Source organism: Mya arenaria, chromosome 3 (genome assembly GCF_026914265.1).
Source record: "Mya arenaria isolate MELC-2E11 chromosome 3, ASM2691426v1".
NCBI classification, from domain to species: Eukaryota; Metazoa; Mollusca; class Bivalvia; order Myida; family Myidae; genus Mya; species Mya arenaria.
The window spans coordinates 29,679,966-29,700,780 of record NC_069124.1 but is presented as its reverse complement, the minus strand read 5'-3'; the positions used below and the strand labels follow the sequence as shown (position 1 = coordinate 29,700,780).

At 35.8% G+C, this 20,815-nt stretch overlaps 1 protein-coding gene across 4 annotated transcripts in view; it reads right to left on the bottom strand.

Moving 5' to 3' along the window:
• Window positions 1–19,924, bottom strand: part of LOC128227727 (inositol polyphosphate-4-phosphatase type I A-like) — a 34,429-nt gene extending 14,505 nt beyond the window's left edge. The window contains exons 1-14 of one of the 4 annotated variants that reach the window (XM_052938511.1): window positions 19,854–19,924; window positions 18,286–18,423; window positions 16,481–16,551; window positions 15,476–15,563; window positions 14,838–14,968; window positions 14,278–14,395; window positions 12,310–12,431; window positions 11,473–11,589; window positions 11,106–11,185; window positions 10,566–10,656; window positions 8,900–9,105; window positions 7,901–7,958; window positions 5,529–5,661; window positions 110–217 (exon numbers count right to left, since the gene is read on the bottom strand). In XM_052938511.1, the coding sequence (XP_052794471.1) occupies window positions 110–217; window positions 5,529–5,661; window positions 7,901–7,958; window positions 8,900–9,105; window positions 10,566–10,656; window positions 11,106–11,185; window positions 11,473–11,589; window positions 12,310–12,431; window positions 14,278–14,395; window positions 14,838–14,968; window positions 15,476–15,563; window positions 16,481–16,551; window positions 18,286–18,403 (1,441 nt within the window). In that variant the 5' untranslated portion in view covers window positions 18,404–18,423; window positions 19,854–19,924. Of the gene's footprint in view, window positions 1–109; window positions 218–2,965; window positions 3,069–5,528; window positions 5,662–7,900; window positions 7,959–8,899; window positions 9,106–10,565; window positions 10,657–11,105; window positions 11,186–11,472; window positions 11,590–12,309; window positions 12,432–14,277; window positions 14,396–14,837; window positions 14,969–15,475; window positions 15,564–16,480; window positions 16,552–18,285; window positions 18,424–19,795 lie in introns of all 4 variants that reach the window. The other 3 variants (XM_052938514.1, XM_052938515.1, XM_052938513.1) reach the window with 3 other exon arrangements.
• Between the last annotated feature and the right edge of the window lie 891 nt (window positions 19,925–20,815).

The following is a 20,815-nucleotide window of genomic DNA, read 5'->3' as shown; positions in this document are numbered from 1 at the left end:
TTTTAGCTTAAAATAAGTAACCAGCTAAAAATGAGTTACAAGCTGAAAATGTGTTCCAGTTTAAAATGTGTTACAATTTTTGAGTGGAAATTTAAGGGAGATAACTCACACTGTGCATTAGCCTCATTGAGAACAATCATTCTCTGTAAGTGAAGATTCAGGGGAGCAAACTCCAGCTCTCGATCAGACTTCTTGGTACTTGCCTTGAAACTTCGGCCTATGGAAGATACAGTTACATCATAGAATAAAAGAACCTTCTGTAGAGTGTAAAACATCAAGGCAAGAATTGAAAATGAAACTTAATACGTTCCCATCACAGTGTTGCAGTAAACATGTCAATTCAAATAGATATATTTTATACTTAAATTTGTGCTCAATATATGCATACTTCATTACTAAGTCACCTAAATGAAGTTAAACTCATGCTAAATAATTCCATAAACAAATAAGGATCAAATAAGAATAATACAAGTGGAATATTTATAACAATACATGCATGCAAGTTAAACATAATAATGATAAACTAAAAACATGCAAAATGCTACTAAGTCTTAATGAGGCTAAAACCTTCCTTTTGGGTTTGCAGTTAAAAGCATTCCTTATGAAAGAGGGTGATATTTAGTCAGTTAGAAAGACGGAAATCAACAGTAAATGGTATGCAGGCACTCAATTGTTCGATTCCCCCAATACACTACTATGATATTTTTGTTGTTTGGCTATGAAAATCTTGTACGCATCAAAATTAATGAAGCAGTTTCATTTGTTCTGCAGGATACCAGATGGTTTCCCATATAAATATATTCTAACAAAAGTGGGAATAGAACCGTGTCCACCTTTTCAATACAATAATTTTTGCCAGCAGTCAAGACCACTTGGCAATGGAGACTACTGACATTTCAGGGTTATAAAAGAATATTAAATTTTAAAATGCAAATTCATTGGAAGAGTTGTCTCCCCTGCCTCCTGCATATTCATTAAAACAAGAATTTGTTGGTCCATTGTTCCTAGTTATTTATGAAGTACAGTGAGAATGGCATTAAGTACCATTGTTCCTGAAAATGGCAGACAATCAAGTGTGTTAAGATTATAAGTATCTTCCATGGCAGAGAGTGTAAGATAGGTTCATCCCGACCCGAGCGTAGGGTGTTTTGTGGAAACGAGGTTTACCGAGTTTCTGCAATCACCCTGCTCGAGGGTTGGGATGAACCTATCTTATACGAGCGGCTATGGTAGATGCTTTTTCTCCCACAACAGTTAACAAAATTAAGTAAAAATGTATTTTTTGCAGGAAATATTTTGTGCATAGTGAAAATAAATGCGTATGGATATGTGATAATTCGTGGTTGTCAGGGATATGCGCGCAGTGATTCACATTATGTTAATAGTCAAATCAAATAGCTCTGAGGAGAGTGAATCATTATTTCTTGAAAGGTGCATGAAAACTTTTTTATGGAGATATTTGAAGCGAGAAATAATTAATTAGCAATCTAAATATTGCAACAAGACAAGGATTCTATGATGCTACAGACGACAGTCTTCAACAAGGGAGGTAATTAAAATGTGATGACCATTAAAAAGGAGTTCCATACGGGTGTTTTATCTTTGCCCGTGAACAAGATAAGAATTTCTAGCATGGTTAAATTTTTGGATCTACTTATCTGAGGTGGGAGAAAAGTTTGTTACATATGATTGTGATTTCTAGTATTTCATGACCTAAACATTAAAAAGAGTCATCTTCTGTTAATGATAACTTATTATGTCCTACCAAGTTTGAGGACTGTAGGTTGAGGATCATAAGATCAAGGATCTTTGATATAATACTTGGACAGATTTTTTCTAATAAAGGTAACTTTGATCTTTGACCTGATGACTTACTTTGACCACAACCTTTAATTTTGTGACATCAGTGTTAATAGGGTTCATGTTCTGATCATGACGGATATTCATGCATACTCTGAGGACTCTACGACAAGAAACTCACAAGTTATTGATAGGAAACCAAGTAAAGGCCACCATGACCTTGACCTTTGATCTACTGACCCCACATCAACAATAGTCATTCAATGTGCACACAAATTTAAGACCTCTAAATCAATCCCTTCAAAATAATTTTGAACCAAATCTATTTTTCTACTTAAGGTCACCAAAACATTGGTCATCTGACCATGAACTATGTGCATACAAAGTTTGAGGAATGTACACCAAGTCATTAGAAGATGTTAATCAGAAAAAAAAGTGTGAAGCCACTGCAAAGGACTATACCACAAGACAAAGTGATCTTAATGTGACTGTGAAGTTATGCAGGCAACAAAAACATTGTAGGAGTATTCGCCATTTGGTGCAAAAGGGGGTACCACCATCCTCAATACCGATACATGCCTAGGAAGATCTTATATAATAATATTTTTTGACAACCAGTTACTTAAATATGTGTAAGTGGTCGAACACATAGTTAATAGTGCAAAAAGAGAAAATAATTCTGATATTTTTTTACAATTAATTTCATAAATGTTAAAAACCCAGCATCAGCAATCAGCCCCTCCCATTGAATCAAGAATATTGTTGAAGTTTGGACCAGAATTCAAATAACTGCTTAGATTTAAACTGGAATCCATAGCCCCTTTTAGTATAATTATTGCAAAAACAACACAATACTGCTTGATCTTTTTATCAACAGTTCATAAATTTGACATTGGGTGTTAAAGCATCAGAGAAATTGAACGGAACATATACTCCAAATGAGCTGAGGCGTTGGCCTCTCACACTCACTCACTGAAGAGCTTGATGTGGATTCGATCCTCGCCAGGTTCCCATGTCTTTATATACCTACCACTAGATTCTTGCAGTGTCATAACAATCAGATTGTTTCACAAATAAGTTAAAAGAAATGCGAAAATTAAAAGGAAACAAAATGAGAACAACAACAAATACAACATGAGGACAAAGGAGAGAGAGAGAGCAGTACCTTTATGTGAGGCAATGTATTTCCAGTGTTGGTTATATGTACAGACTGATGAGAGACATACATCGAGGTATTCCCGGCATGCAGCGCCCAACACACCAGGTATCTACAACATTTATTTGACAAACTGTTACTGTACTGTATAACAGTTCAGTGTTCTTCCCTTTTGAGTTATTTCGGAAGGGATATCAGTATATTGGTGACAAAGGGGTGGGTACAGGGAGATGTTTCCACTCCATCTGTCCCCCCTGCCCCCCTAATAAAGTCTAAGGGATAACTGATAATGGGGTGGGTACAAGGCGTTATTTTTAACACCAATAATTATGACCTTCATCACAAAGATTGAATGAAATTCACCACTCAGCAGAAAAATTATCTGCTGAACTGATACAATAAAACAGTCTGCCATTGCAAGATCCATACTTTTATATCCAACATGCTGTTAGTGTGGAAGGGGTTAATTTCTGTTAATTGCTTTCTTTTTTTGTAACTTTAATTTCATTATCCATCATTGCAAAGTTAAGTTATGCCAGGACAATTATGGTATGGATCATTTTATGAACTATTAACATAATTCCTTACTGTAACAGGAGTTGTCACACAGGATTGCGACAAAATATGCATCGATCTGGCCTCGAGGGAGAGGTATCCAACTGACATTTTAACTGTGACCTTGACCTTTGAGTTGAGAGTATCAATGCTATACACAACACACCTTCCCATTCTGCTCTATATTTCTATGAAGTTTGATTGAAATGAGCTTATCCATTAAAATGCAGATGGCACATTGTGGCATGTGAGTTGTCTTACCTAAGGTGGGGTTATTGAGCGGAAACTGTTTTCCTCATATTTGTATTACAGTGGAAACTCACTAAACCAGATCTCCACAAAACCGGAATCCTCGGGATACTGGACTTTTTTCAGAGTTCCGGATTTCCCCTTCTATTTTCAATGTAAAATAATCCTTACAAAACTAGAACCTCAGAATTCCGGATTCTGGACAAAAAATCGAGAAAATTTGTTGGTTGTCAACGTAATTTTACCTCACAAACCCGGACTTATATTTGTTCAAACATGTCAAAATGATTTTGTGTATTAGGAATTCACGAATCGCGTGTCACTTTGTTTTGACAGCCGGTGCGTCGTTAAATATTGCACCTGTGATGTTGTGTTAACTCAATAATCGATAATGATGATCGCACTGTGGATTGACTGCCGCGCGATAATCAAACAATAATCAAACTTGTGAAAAGAAAATTGATTGAAACATTAAATTGTTTGTTGCAGAAAATAAAGAACTAGAAACGGTTGTACAGTGATCATTTTGGAGGGTTGTTTTATCTAAAGACTTCTATGATTGAATCAAATTAGAGCGGTGCGTTAATTAAACTATCAAACATACTTAACAAGCATTAAATTATGCGAGTTGTTTTATTTTAAGACTTCGAAAAAAGATGATTATAAAAACGCAAAAATGTTTAATTATGTGTATCACTTTTGCATGTGCTTTAATCATGTCTCAACCTCCGTCTAAACGACAACTTCCCTTTAAAGGTTAACTCAGTCAATATTTTGAGTAAACTTACTCCGTATATCAAATCCTCACTAAACCGGAATCCTCACTAAACCGGAAATTTTGCCCAGTCCGGACCTTGTCCGGTTTAGTGAGTTTCCACTGTATTAGCAAAATTGACTGTGATCCCAAAGACCTAAAATGCAATATCAATGCAATACAAAGTATTATCCTTAAATGCACTTGATATATACAAAGATCCTCCCCACATATCAATCCAGACAGACCCTGCTCACCAATCACATCCTCAAAATAACCTGGTTACCATTGAGAACCTGCTTAAAGATTACTTATAGTATATAAATATATAAAAAAGAAAGCATTTCTGTACAGTTTACACCAGAATACCAAATGCATTAAACATGTTACACGTGGATTAAACAATATCATGCCTGCACAAAACTATCAAACAAACATGGGAACAATTGGCAATCAAGTGCTCATGTGAGCTAAAAAAAGATAAACTGCAATAAATATATATATAAAGAGTATGAATTTCATATTTAACCCTAAGGTCATATATAACTACATGTTTTAACGCTAAATGATTGCCTAAAGTCACAACACCGGGCTTTTTCTGATTTTTATAGGCCTCTGACTATCAACAGTGTGTGTATACCACGTGATAAATGCTATGTTACACTTTGGTAAAAGACCAAAGGCCAGGCTTCGTAAGCAGCGTAGACATTGCTAGGTTTTATTTAAAATTGTGAAGAACTAGTAAAGTTATCTTTGTCTTCATTCAAAGCAAAATATTGCCTTCCGACAGAGCATTTAAAACGCAATTCCGACAGAGCATTTAAAGCGCAATTGAGTACATGGTGAACACACACTGTATATAGCTCCCCTCAATTATCAAAACAATAAATTTGACAGCACAATTGAAATGCTTTAATTAGATATTTATATAACCATGCCACAAGAAATACACTATACACCACTAGAAAAAGCCCTGTTGTTTAAAAAGCAGGTTCGGGGTTTAATTTATAGTACATTTCTTGTTAGTTGTGCAACTTGTGGAACCTCTGTAGCAGGCCAAAACGTTTATGTTGTCCGTGTATTCCGACACTGCGGCAGCTCCATGGGAAATATCTGCTGCCAAATACGATTCTAACATACGTGGAAGCTGAAAACCGTACACACTTTACGTCTTTAAGCAGCGACCATCATTGACAAACCAAAAATACAATACATGTACATGATTTTAACATAAAAGGGACAAAACGGTACTGTCAATTGAAAATTGTGTCCAATTATACTAAAACAAGAAGTCAACTCCATTAAAAAAAGGGGCAACACTGTCACCAAATCTCAACAAAATTGGTTGATGATAACTGATATAGCTGATGTTGCCAACACTGTGCTGTCTACGCCACAAATGCCAAAATATACCTAATTGTATCCTTTTAAAGAGAAGGTTCAAAGGGCTTAACTCTTAGTTTAGTCTGACAATTAAACTTGGCCTTGACATTATGCCCGCAAACATGATCACAAAATTTCATGATGATTAGATAATGAACAAGAGATGTTAGTGAAACATTTATGCCCCCTTGGGAGCCAAATTGTTAGTAGGATTTGGACACTTAAATAAAATATGGACAATCAGAAAACCTTTTTTCAGCTTACAGTCACACTGACCTTGACCTTTGACCCACTGACCTCAAAATCAATAGGGTTCATCTGCTGGTCATGACCAATAAGCCTACCTAGTATGAGGTCCCTGGGTCAAAGCGTTCTCAAGTTATTGATCGGAAACCGTTTTTCATGTTAAGGTCACACTGACCTTGACCTTTGACCCACTGACCTCAAAATCAATAGGGTTCATCTGCTGGTCATGACCAATACACCTACCAAGTATGAGGTTCCTGGGTCAAAGCGTTCTCAAGTTATTGATCGGAAACCGTTTTTCATGTAAAGGTCACACTGACCTTGACCTTTGACCCACTGACCTCAAAATCAATAGGGTTCATCTGCTGGTGATGACCAATACACATACCAAGTATGAGGTCCCTCGGTCAAAGCGTTCTCAAGTTATTGATCGGAAACCATTTGGTATTCCGACCGACCGACAGACAGACAGACAGACCGACCGACCGACCGACCGACCGACCGACCGACATGTGCAAAACAATATACCCCACTTTTTTCAAAAGGGGGCATAATAAAATAGTTACAGTTATTGTGTGCATGAGATTTTAACGCTGACAATGCTGCGCAACTGAAGCCAAAAATATTAAACATATATGTCAGCGTTAAAGATGTCAGACACAAAATCAGCTGTTATATCAGATAATAAATGTTCATAATTGTTATGACAATTTACAAATATGAGGACTATATTCCGTAAAATGAAGGTAAGATAATTTTGTTCTTTACAATAATGAACAGGTAACACAAGCTCAGAAGAGCTTTTATAGTGACAAACATACATACAGGATTCATGATAACAAACAATCTTAAGTCTGAATCATACGTGTATATTGCCATTGTGGACCTGAGTAAATATATTCATGGTTAGGTCTATACATGAGGACATTGCCATAGTGAATATTCATGGAGTAAATATATTTATGGTTAGGTCTACACATGAGGACATTGCATATTCATGGTGTAAATAGATTCATGGTTAGGTCTACACATTTGGACATTGGCATAGTGAATATTCATGGTGTAAATAGATTCATGGTTAGGTCTACACATTTGTACATTGGCATAGTGAATATTCATGGAGTAAATATATTCATGGTTAGGTCTACACATGGGGTCATTGTCATAGTGAATATTCATGGTGTAAATAGATTCATGGTGAGGTCTACAAATGAAGACATTGCCATAGTGAATATTCATGGAGTAAATATATTCATGGTTAGGTCTACACATGAGGACATTGCCAAAGTGAATATTCATGGAGTAAATAGATTCATGGTTAAGTCTACACATTTGGACATTGCCATAGTGAATATTCATGGAGTAAATATATTCATGGTTAGGTCTACACATTTGGACATTGCCATAGTGAATATTCATGGAGTAAATATATTCATGGTTAGGTCTACACATGGGGTCATTGTCATAGTGAATATTCATGGTGTAAATATATTCATGGTTAGGTCTACACATTTGGACATTGCCATAGTGAATATTCATGGTGTAAATAGATTCATGGTTAGGTCTACATATGTGGACATTGTTACAGTAAACTTAAGTTTATAGAAATAGATTAATTGCTAGGTCTATAACAATTGTCAACATGTAAGTTTTCGCACATTGTAAACATCAAGATTGTGATAGTACCTGCAAGTCTAGTTCTACACACTAATGCCACAGGCTGCAGTAAAGAACAACAACAAACATGCTGGTTATACCTGCCCAATGTCTTGTAGCTCTTTGATTCTTCTTTGTTCCTCTGAAATTAGCAGCTGCCTATTGCCAAAAAGTTGAAAACAAATCATTAATGACCACACTGACAGTGTTTTAAATTGTTTACCTATGATAATATAGCTAAGAACACATTACATGACAAATAACAAGTCCACTGATTTTGAAAAGAAGATATTAAAATATTATACAAGTAATGGAGTAAGAATTTTATTAAAAGAATTTACTGTTATAAGTAAATATATTGAGTGGAATTATTGCTATTCATTGTGTCTATAGTCATTGTGAACATATTAACCAAGTTAAAATACACTTCAATTTAAATTCTATTAACATCCTCACACAAAGACAAGAGCCACAACAATGCCACAGACGATGGGTATGACAATACAGTACATTCAACCAGTTAGACCCACTTTCCGTTTCCCTCAGCGGATTTTTGCTATCACAGCCAACACAGTGAATTTAATGACAGTCCGTGTTCAGTGGAGTTTGGATTTTAGGCCCTGGGTGGTGATCAGACGACCGAAGAATTACTAAGCAGCCTTCCTCAGAGGGGTTAACCATTAATTATTAACAAGTCAATACAGTATTTAATTGGTGTTACACAAACATTTACAAAAAGAAAACGCTGGTAAGAAACTTTAGCAACTTACAATCATACAATGTACATAATGATAAAAATGAACAAGAAAGCTTATTTCTTTGTAATCTCAACAGACGCGGGGTTATTAAATCATTAATATCTGATGATATCTGAGTAACTGTTCATATTTACACTCATGTTTAACGAGCAATTCTGAGTAACTTGGGGGGATTTCAGCGAGGGAAACAGTTTAACTCTCGGAGGAAACCAACAAAAATCTGGATTATCCCTCAGAGTGAGCGAGTAAAATGGGTCTTTCTCGTTGAGTGTACTGTAACTTGAATCTAATTCCTTGCAAAACAGAAGAGCTTAAAACTGCACACCACCTTAATATACTTACAGCACTTTCATAGGAATCTCAAAGGTGAATTTGCTATCCGCCATGTATTCATGCACTAGGAGCTTATTGGAATCATTTGTATCAAATCGGAATGTTCGTGTCACAATGTTATCACAGACTGGTTTAAGCATCTCAAGACGTTTTGATCGACATCTCATAGACAAGGGTCTTGCTCTTATGGATGGTGGTCTATCACTGAAGCGATCCTTAAAAGACATGATACAAATATTACTGTTACTATTAAATAGAATAAGAACATAACAACCACCATTCAATGGTTGACAGGGTTTCACTGATCACGTCTTAAAATAGAATAAGAACATGACAACCACCATTCAATGGTTGACAGGGTTTCACTGATCACGTCTTAAAATAGAATAAGAACATGACAACCACCATTCAATGGTTGACAGGGTTTCACTGATCACGTCTTAAAATAGAATAAGAACATGACAACCACCATTCAATGGTTGACAGGGTTTCACTGATCACGTCTTAAAATAGAATAAGAACATGACAACCAACATTCAATTGTTGACAGGGTTTCACTGATCATGTCTTAAAATAGAATATATAATTTTCACAAAGTATATCTTACAGTGTGAGTATACCATGTGATAAATTTCATCATAAATGCTACATGGGAAGGTAATATTTTGCTTCGAATGATGACTTTCAACAAAGATAACGTCACTACTTCTGCAACATTTTAAATGAAACATAGGGCAGTCTACGCCACTTAAGGAGCCCCGCCTTCGGTCTTTGTTTTAAGTGTTCATTTTCAGCAAAATGTTGCCTTCCAACGTAGCATATATGACGTAATTAATGACGTAATTAATCACGTGATATACACACACTTTCTTAATGATAATACACTGAAAATCCAGAGATTCTTAATTGTTATAGAACTCTAGAATTTGAGGTGTTGGCTGTCAGGAGTCTCCAGTAAGGTTCTCAATAAGAATGGGCTGTGCCAAAAAATCACCTTTCTTGAACCCTTAGTTGGACAGTTACATTTGTATTTGGGACAGTCCAACCAAAACTTATTGAGAATCTTGCAATGTGTGTATCAAATCTATAGACCATTGACATCTTATCAACATTAGTATCCTATGATCGCTTTTTTGAATCAATATTTATAAGTATGAATATATATTTCCTAAGAAATAGTTGGATTTGCTAGTTCAGTCAAAGTTAATTGGATTTTGTAAGCAACATGTTCAATTTTATTCAGTCATGTAGTATTGGACTGAAATACTTGATCTAACGATAGTTGCTATACGCATGTTGAAAAGATGGCCCGATTGATTGGAAATGAAATTGTGTCATAAATGACGCGCACAACAATGCCAAAGATAGACAGAGTAATTCCTATATCTTGTGTTTGCCATCATCGGCAGGCAACTCTTAAATAACTTGGTTTAACTTTGAACACCATTTTAATGGATTTTAACTTTTAACCTTATTAAGCGGCCTCTGAAAATTTCTTCAAAGTCAAGGCATTTTTCTTTAACTCTCAGAAAACCACTAAAACTTGATCGAAGTACTTAGTAATAATAATTACATTATGTTCTTGTAAATCTGTAACAACTCTATTTAATACTGTTGTTCCTAACCCAGAAAAAAAATCCTAATACTTGATAGTATTATTTGAAGTAATTCTTACATTATGTTCTTGTAAATCTGTTACAGCATCATTGGTGTCGTTGAGCCACGAGACGATGCTCAAGGTCCCAACTTTACTGGAGTCTGGTCCACTTAAAAAGACAGAAACACCATGCATATAGCTGTACATCAAACCACAAGGGCAGGGTACAAGTAACAGTTCCCCCATCATAAAAAATGGCCAATGTATGCGAGATTCTAAACACCTGTGCATGACAAAGTTACAGCACAGACACAGAAAACTGAAAGAATGGACAGATGCACAGACAGGCATTCGGGGGCATAAAAAGAAAAAAACGAAATTTAAACCGGTTGGGATTCAGACCTGTATCTAAAACAAACAAGAGCCATCACTTGATGTGACAAGGGCCACAAAAGACTGAGCGAGCAATTCAAAAACATGGTATAAGTGAAGTGGGTTGGTGTAAAATAAGTTAATAAATATTTATATATATATATAAACACTCTATACTATATCCAAGACTGCGATATGATACAAAATAATCGGCATTCATTTACAAAATTCAAAGTTAATGCTTACACAATGGCAAACTTGAGTGACATGGTGTCACTGAGAAGCAGCTCGTTCAAGGTAAATATAACATGCCCAATCATGGTCATCTGAAATGTAGGATCAGAACATATCACTGTTAAAAAACTTCTTGATCGATACACAAAAGTGTGACGACAACGCAGCCGCTGATCCCAGACAAAATAAACTTTCAGTGAGACGTTTTTTAAGCATTATGCCCTCTGTGTGCAGCTTTGTCAGAAACATGTGAACAATTAAAAAAAGGTGTTTTAAGATAAGATAGCCCTAAAACGCTCCTCTGAGTAAAAGTTTATAACTTATCCATGTTCTTTTTGCAGACAACATGAAGGGCTCCAATGGGCAGCATCATACTCACAGTTCCTGTCATGCGCTCCTTCACATGGTAGATTGCAATCTTTACCCTCGTTGACGTCTCCAGACATGCTGTATCTCCAAACCCTATCGTCTTCAGAAAATGGGGATTGTTGTTCTTCTGCAAGAGGAAATTATTTCATTGCCCATGTGACCACAATTAATGGCAGAGATCTTGCAATTCCTATGTACATGTCAATGAGATAAATCTAGCAATACTAATGTACATGTATAAAAGGCACATGTAGCAATAGTTATGTACATGATTATGAGATGCTTTGAGCAATACTTATATACATGTTCACCAAAAACATCTGGCAATACAAATATACCTGTACATCAAACACATCTAGCAATACTTACGGTATGTACATATGTACACTCTATAAAATATATTGCGATCTTACACTTCCACTCATACATCAATGAAATGAACAGTCTCAATACATTGAATGTATGATCATCTAGGTGTAAAGGCCCTAAACCTGACCTTCAGATGGAACTATACTAAGCCTGTCCTAACACTGCTGACATTGGTGTACATACATGTAATGTCTTTTTAGATCTTGTCAGCACATCAGTTGGACTTTGGGTGAACAAGCCCTAATACTTATATTTGTGCTTGAGATCAAACTTTCTAATAAGCCCTGCTATATAAAATCAAGAATTTAAGCAAGCCCGGAAAACATTTTACCAGTGTAAGGTTTAGGGGCTTGGGCTAATTTCGACCACTGCTGAGCGTGTCTTAAAATGTTGTGATATTTTTGAGTGATTACAATTATTAATCTAGTCAAATTATCTACCCACCTGGTTGATATAAAAAAATGATTGGGAGCAATACCTCAACCATCTCCGTGTGACTATGCTGAAGCCAGTTCTGTTGCTGTGGAGGCACGATAATGTACACCACAGCAAATGGGTTTGGTGCCTGTTCATTACTGTCGTTGGGTAATCCCTCTACAGCTAAACAAAACAGAACAAAAATATCGATAAGACAATCAACAAAAGAATAGTCAACTAGAGATTGCTTTTTTAAAAAGCGCTCGTCTCCCCTAATGTGTGGTCGTATCTGAGAGAAAATAAATGATGGACATGAAATTTGTAATTTTGGACTGGAGACAAACAAAACAGTGAAGTTTGGTTTATTTGCCCGTATTAAATAGTGAATATCTACTGCGACCTTGACCTTTGACCTACTGCTCTCAAAATCAATAGGGTTCATCTACTAGTCATGACCAACTAGCATACCAAGTATGAAGTTCCTGGGTGCAAGCTTTCTTTAGTTATTGAGCGGATACCTTTTCTTCACCTCAAGGTCATGGCGACCTTGACCTTTGACCTAGTGATCTCAAAACCAATAGGGTTCATCTACTAGTCATGACCAACTAGCATACCAAGTACCGTATGAAGTTCCTGGGTGCAAGCTTTCTTTAGTTATTGACCCGAAACCATTTCTTCACCTCAAGGTCACAGTGACCTTGACCTTTGACCTACTGATCTCAAAGTCAATAGGGTTCCTCTACTAGTCATGACCAACTAGCATACCAAGTATGAAGTTCCTGGGTGCAAGCGTTCTTTAGTTATTGAGTGGAAACCATTTCTTCACCTCAAGGTCACAGTGACCTTGACCTTTGACTTACTGATCTCAAAATCATTAGAGGTCATCTACTAGTCATGAAAAACTAGCATACCAAGTATGAAGTTCCTGGACCCAAAGGATCTTTAGTTATTGAGCGGAAACCGTTTTTTCACCTCAAGGTCACGGCCACCTTGACCTTTGACCTAGTGATCTCAAAATCACTAAGGTTCATCTACCAATCATGACCAACTAGCATACCAAGTATGAAGTTCCTGGGTGCAAGCGTTCTTAAGTTATTGAGCGGAAACCATTTCTTCACCTCAAGGTTACGGTGACCTTGACCTTTGACCTACTTATCACAAAATCAATAGGAGTCATCTACTAGTCCCGACCATCTAGCATACCAAGTATGAAGTTCCTGGGTACAAGGGTTCTTTAGTAATTGAGCAAAAACCATTTTTAAGCTTAAGGTCACTGCCAACATATCGTTTTTTCCTGAAGGTAACCTTGACCTTTTGATCTCAAAATCAATAGGTGTCATCTTCTAGTCATGAACAACTAGCATACCAAGTATCCAAAGGATCTTTACTTATTGAGCGGGAACTGTTTCTTCACCTCAAGGTCATGGTGACCTTGACCTTTGACCAAGTGACCCCAAAATCAATAGGGGTCATCTACTAGTCATGACCAACTAGCATACCAAGTATGAAGTTCCTGGGTCTAAGTGTTCTATAGTTATTGAGCGGAAACGAAGTGTGACGTAGTGACAGACTGACTGACGGACAGGGCAAAAACAATGTCTCCCCATGAATGGGGAAGACATTATTAGTATCAGTTATGACAAAGATGACATGTCTATTGTGTGTTAACATAAATAATAAGTCTATTATGTGTTATCTTAGATAACAAGTCTAATAAATAATGAGGGAATTGGTAAATATTTGTATTTGTAACTTCAAAAGTATTCATCTCCATCTATTTGTGAAGAAAAACTACCATGTTTTTTTTGTTGTGTTAAAGATTACAGGGTGAATTTTTTACTTGAAATAAGAATGGAAGTCTAATGATGTACTGCATCAAAGGGCACAGTATGAATTATAATGCATTATGTTTGAAATCTAGACTGTCAACATCAATAGTTGCCAACCTGATGATGTCATTAAAGGTCATTTGAATCTACCCGATATTTGTTACTTCTCCAAAACATATCTATAATAGTTAACATCATACTGAGGCTGATTTCCATAGCAGGGTCGCTGGTATCAGCAGCAGCCCGGGTTTCAAAGTCCATGCCTGTGTCTGGCTGTAGCATCTGGATGAGGGGGTCCTCACCCGTACGTGCCTGTACCTTCACAGATTGAAACATACTTTTATGAGGGATAAGCATGTTGGGCTCATGAATTATGAGCTTTCAGTAAGATGGGGAAATGTCTTATACCCTAATACATGCATCTTAATGTTTTATTATGTTTGTGCTGAATTTAGTTATTAATCATGTAACAACTGGATTCTTTACGTATATCTGTATAAATATCAGATAAAAAAATACATAAATTTAATCTTAAGTGATAAGACTGGTTATCAAACTTGTCCAAGATATTATGCCCATACACATTCTGATAAAATTTTGAGAGGATTGGAAAAAGGCTAGTTAAGTTATTGATTGGACAACATACTGGATGCTGCTCGCCTGCTGCAAACAAAAATAAAATACATCCTGTTCTATGAATGGGCGTATAAAAATCAAGTTTAATAACCTTCAATCTCGTATTAAATCCTATCTGTTGTACCTGCTCTCGTAAGCTCTGTAGCTGCATCTTGAGGCACTCATAGCTCGCGTCATGTAGCGTCTGGATCCAATCATCACGCTCCTCTTCTGTCAGTGCCGAGAACGTGTACGTCACCTCGTCACCCTCAAACACTGCAACATGTTCTTAGCTTTCTCAATCAATAGAAACACAAGCAGATGCCAATTCATATCATATAACAGTCCCATTATTAAAGCCAATGTTATTGGCCAAATCAAATATCATCGTTTTTTCCTAAGTTTCATGCGGATATATTCTAATATTTGATATTACAACCCTGTTTTTTTTTTATATACAATGACAACAATGACGTGGATGACTACCTCAAGGCTATCACAATACAATGACATCAATTCTTACAAAAACACCATAATTTTTAAACATGTTAAGATACGTATGATATGGTTTTTATAATCAGAAAAGGTAAACAGGAAACCTTAAGAAAAGTATGAAAAATTATCTTTAAAAGTTAAAAATAGCCTTATACCATGATTCTTTTCAATTTTACTTATACCAGTATATAAAATACATTTGCTATATTAACTACGCAGCAATAACTTAAATTGTGCTCAGTGGATGTGTAATTTACTTTATATAAACTATTCATTTTAAATATTTACCTATGACAAATGAGAAGCTGTTTTGTTCATTGACATCTAGCTCCACAGCACACCTTTCCAGGACCAACACTCCTTGAGGCTCAGATTTCTAAAAGAAACAAGAAAGATGCACAAATCGGAAACTTTGCCACCATTATGAATGACAGGAATACAGTCATGTATAGGAACACCATTGGTAAGATGCCAGGTTGCCCTTATCACAATGTTCATAACTTAAACCATATCAAAGAACATCGTCGGCAACCTAGGTACTTTTTTCCCTTACCCTTCATACATACCGTGGGACAATTGACTGACAAAATCTTGTTTTAGTGAATATGCATGAGGCAGTAGAGACAACTCTTCTTCCAATGAATTCGCATGTTACACCAGTGGTCGAAATTAACACAAGCCCGCAAGCCCTGCCCTGGTAAAATATCTTCCGGGCTTGCTCAAATTCAGAATTTTATATAGCAGGGCTTGTTAAATATTTGATACCAAGCAATAGTATAACAATTCGGGCTTGTTCATCCAAAAGTCTAATTTCAATGACTGTTACACTAAAATATTGTTCATTAACTTTACAGTGTCAGTAGCCTCCGTGGCCGTTTGGTCTTGACTACTGCCAAATATTATTGTACTGAGAAGGCCGACCCGGTTCAACTCCGGCAATCGCCAGAATATTTTCCAACCGTAAAGCATCTTGTACTGAAACTGCCTCATAAATTATTCATGATTACGAGATTTTCCTAGACAAATTCCCCACATTTCACAACCAGGCATAGTGTAGTGTGTATCAGGGGTATCCGAGGATGATTAAAGAAGGGATATCAACAAATGCCATATTAGGCTTAGACCCTCTAATACAAGAATCTGATTGTGGCACAAGACAATCAATCGGATTCTTGCATTAGAGGATCTAAGATATAAAAATATGCAAAAACATTTTTTATACACAGTCATGTTAGCTTTTGTTAAAATACCCCCATTTGGCTGCCAGACTATTTTGAGAGCACACAGTTTTACCTGTACATATTCTTTTCCTTTGAAGTAAAACAGCAAATTGCCTCTCAGTCTCAAATACTTCTCAACCAATGCTGCAACGAAAGAAAAAGTCCTGCTATAACCTCTAAATTTGGACGATGAAGAATTTAATATGAAAACAGACTACAGACTACAGAAATGCACTTTGCATCATGTTTTTATAAGAAAACAGACAAAGTAGAGACAATTATTAGATGACAAATCCGAGAGTATTGCTACTTGCTAGCAATAAATGCTTCTGGGGCTTTATTCATGAAGGATCTTTCTTTACTTACTACCCTTATTTTAAATTCCTTTACTTTCCTGACATTAATTCATGTGAATTTTCAATTTAGACCCGTGTCTTGCATAGGTTTATATTTTTCATTGAGCAAACATTCTTAATTTCTTTAAAATGTTCATTTTTTTTCAACTAAGTGGAAAATTCAACCTAAATTGCTTTATGAATTTTTACCCCTGAGGCCATCTTTACAAACAGTCTTAAGTTCATACTCAAGTGGTAAAACTGCAAATCTTCATTTCATTGTAACTTCCTTCCAGTTATTTAATTATGATGAAATTTATTGAATGTTATTACTATTTGTAGCTGACATTGAATTTTGAAAAAAATAAATGGAATAAAGACGATTCTTTGTAATTTGATAACACTGCTTTTATGAGTCTGAGTCCAGACTAGGACTGAAGACTGTTCATAATGATGGTCCATGGTGTTTAAATGAGTTGAGTTATACCAAAATCCAGGTTTTAAAGCAGTGTTTTTATATTTCTATTGCCAGATCATCCAAATTTTTAGTCTGAAAAAAAAAAAAACGAAACAAAAAACAACATGTGCCTAAGCTCTTCATTGCCCTCTAACCTAATACCAAGCTTCATAAACATAGTACATGTCTTGAGACATAGCTGGATGTAGCTTGATTGACAGGCAGGCATGGTGAATTGATCACTGAATCTGAGCGCCAAAATTAAGTCAAACAGCATCAAATATGTTTTTAATGCCAAAGCAAAGCATTTTTTTTTCTCAAATAATAAGGCTTTTAACACTTTCAAAATTGTAACCAGAACAGCAAATAAGAAAAAAGTGGTTGCTAAGGAAGTTAATGGCTGCTAAGGAGGACCATTATTGTTAAGGGAAGAGATGGTTACTAAGGAAGCAACCTGCTGCAAAGAAAGTCCTAGATTGCTTAGAAAATAGACTGTTTGCAAATGAAATCTGTAGTTGCTAAGCAGGACAGTGGTTGCTAAGGAATAAGATAATTGCTATGGAAATAACATTTTATGAAAAAAGTTTGTAGAGGACCAATAGGCAAAGTTACAAATTTAATATCCCAGCTCTTTGCTAGTGAAAATGACTCTTAAATATTGTTTAGATATTAATATATAAGTCTATGGAAAACAAGTGATCCCCGGAGAGCAGTTAATTATGATAACAATTTGAACACACTTTGTTGAGAACCAGTGCTATAAGCCACATATTGCCTAAGTATGGTGATAATCAGATGAAATATGTTCGAGTTACAGCATGGACAATATTTTTTATATAGAATGAGTTATTCAAGGGCCATAACTCTGAAGTGGCTTTGATGAAATTACTGGTTATCAAACATGGCTGAGGTATTCTGCCAATACATGATGCACATATTGTCCCAGTTTGGTGATCCGACAAAAGCTTCGAGTTAGAGCGTTGATGCTGCCTATACATCAGCAACCCACCGTTAGTGAATCCATAAATTGTTCTGTTTGATTAAACAGGGGTATAAAACTAAGAACAACAATAGCACATAATATACCTTCCCCTTTCTTGAAGAGTTTGTCGTTTTTCTGTTTCATAAAAAGTGTGCCTTCCTTATCAAACTTGCTGCTGTCTTGCTGTGCTAGTACAGCCAGTTCCTTGCTGTTAAATCTCATTCCTCAAGCAGATGGAGAACCTTAAAGAAAGTCCAACACTGTCTAATAATATGAATTACATATAAAATGTTAAATATTCAACTCTAAATATTGAATGGGGATATTTGTCAAAGAAAACTATGACCATACCCAGTAAATAGTCTAAAATAATAGACGTGTTATACGGGATTCTTCCAATCCCTAACGTCTAAACGGGAATGTGCAAAAAACGGGGGTGTTTTAAAAATATTGAAATTGTTTTAAGTGAAGTATTTTATGGTTGAAATTGATCATAAAGAGTTATTTTCATATTTTGCTATGTAAGTGAAATGTTATTTTGCACTCAACAAGCATTTAATGCATTAAAACAAGTTGTTTACCTTTCCAATAAAACGAAAGTTGACTGACACAGATAACAATTATGCGAAGGGGAACAACTCGATACAATCGTAATAACTCGGCCTCCTCCGACAAAGCTTCGAGATAGACCTCGTTATACAATCGTAACAACTCGGCCATGGCCGAAATGTTCCGAGCGATTTAAAACTGTGCCCTGAAGCCTTGCAGGTGCCCTTCATGTATATATCGTTATGTTTTGACAGAATGAAATGAAGAAAAGCCGTCAAATTCATAATTATAAGTTGGATAAAAAAAAAATTGTGTACGGAACTAATATAAAATAACATTATCTGGTAATATTTCTTGTTTTTATGATATTTTATAGACGCTATATGCTTTAACCCGGAATCCTGATCGGAACAACTACCCACTTTTGATACTAAACAATTTGTACGTGAAGGATTTGCCATATCAAAAATCTGAAAAAAATCCGTCAACGTACAATTATTTGGACTAACCCAGTAAACTGATATTATGGTTATTTAAACAAGTCACTAAGTATTGCTAGCAATAATAGTCCCCTACCAGTTTTAAACCTTTGTTCAATGATGTTTTTTTCATTAACATATTTAAATACTGATGACTTGTTTATTATGTTCACATTTTCTTAACAATTTTTAGTCTAGAAAACTTGGATGCAATTTAAGTGGGTAGCTGGTTCCTAATATAATGTGTTTTATAAATTTCAGGTTTAAAATGGCATCAATCTTCAGTTAAGGTGAACATATTCTTAATGAGTGATAGTAACTCTTCAAGTCAACCCCAAAATTGTAGCGTTTGGTTAAGATTTGACAGAGTTATGGCCTCTTGAATACGGTCCGTCGGGGACAACACAAAGGTAAACTGGCTACGTTTAAAAATATTAAGGAATAGCATTAAAAACTATCATTTTTGTGATTTGGTACTAATTGCAGTTCACCAATCATCATTTATATTATAAGCCTGCGAATAGTTTTGCCCTTTTTGGTAATTGATATTTAAGGAGTGGCGTAGGGGTTTGGCATAAAAACGCACCCTGCCCTGTGATGTCAACTTTACTTGTTTATAAGGCACCGGCAATTGGTTAAATTACCAGGATGAAGTAAAAGACAGTTCACTTCCGTGTTTTTCCAACTAAGTCAGCCATCTTGTGAAACAAGTCAGGAGAAATACACAAGAGTTAATGTCATTGGTTTGAGACTGAGAATTATGTCCAATCAAATTTGGTTTTTCATATGAATTACGCACGCTTCGTACCCTACAATATCGTACCAGAGGACCTCGTATCATTCATTCTTGTTCACCAGAGTGATGATGCTATGCATAAGATTTATCATGATCGAACCTCTGATGAATAAGAATGGTGATATCATTTACCACATATATATAATGTAGAAATATTTCATATGGGGTATTAACACAGTTCGATGTTATGAATGAAAATGTGTTATGATATACTGTGACATCGGTATTATAAAATTAATCACGTTGTAGCAGTTCGAACGAATTTTAGGCGGAGTTTCAGAACGTTGATGATTTTAAATTGTATTAGAAATAAGATATTAAGTTCACACCACATTGCATGTCAACATTTTTTTTTGGAGTTTCGCTTGGCACCCCCCCCCCAAAACAAAACAAAACAACAACAACAAACAACAACAACAAACCCCGCTTTACATTTACTATCCTTTGAAAACTAATCTGATCTATATGGACGAATACACATATTTTAACGTTTACGAAATATCATATACATATTTTTGTGTCTGTATTATGATGGTTTTACTATAATGCACCGCATTTTTCATTGAAATACGTACAATCCGCAATTCGACCGGGAGATGGGCCGGTATGAAACGCATACAACATAGAAATAGAGTAACCCATACAACAAAGGCGTTTAACTTTGCACACAATACACACAAAGAAGGTGTAACGCATACAATATAGAACAAGAACAATATATATATATATATATAAATTATTCCGGATAACACTGACAATACATCCGCATTGGCCGTCTACTACACTGGGGATAGTGCCCGAAGCAGTGAA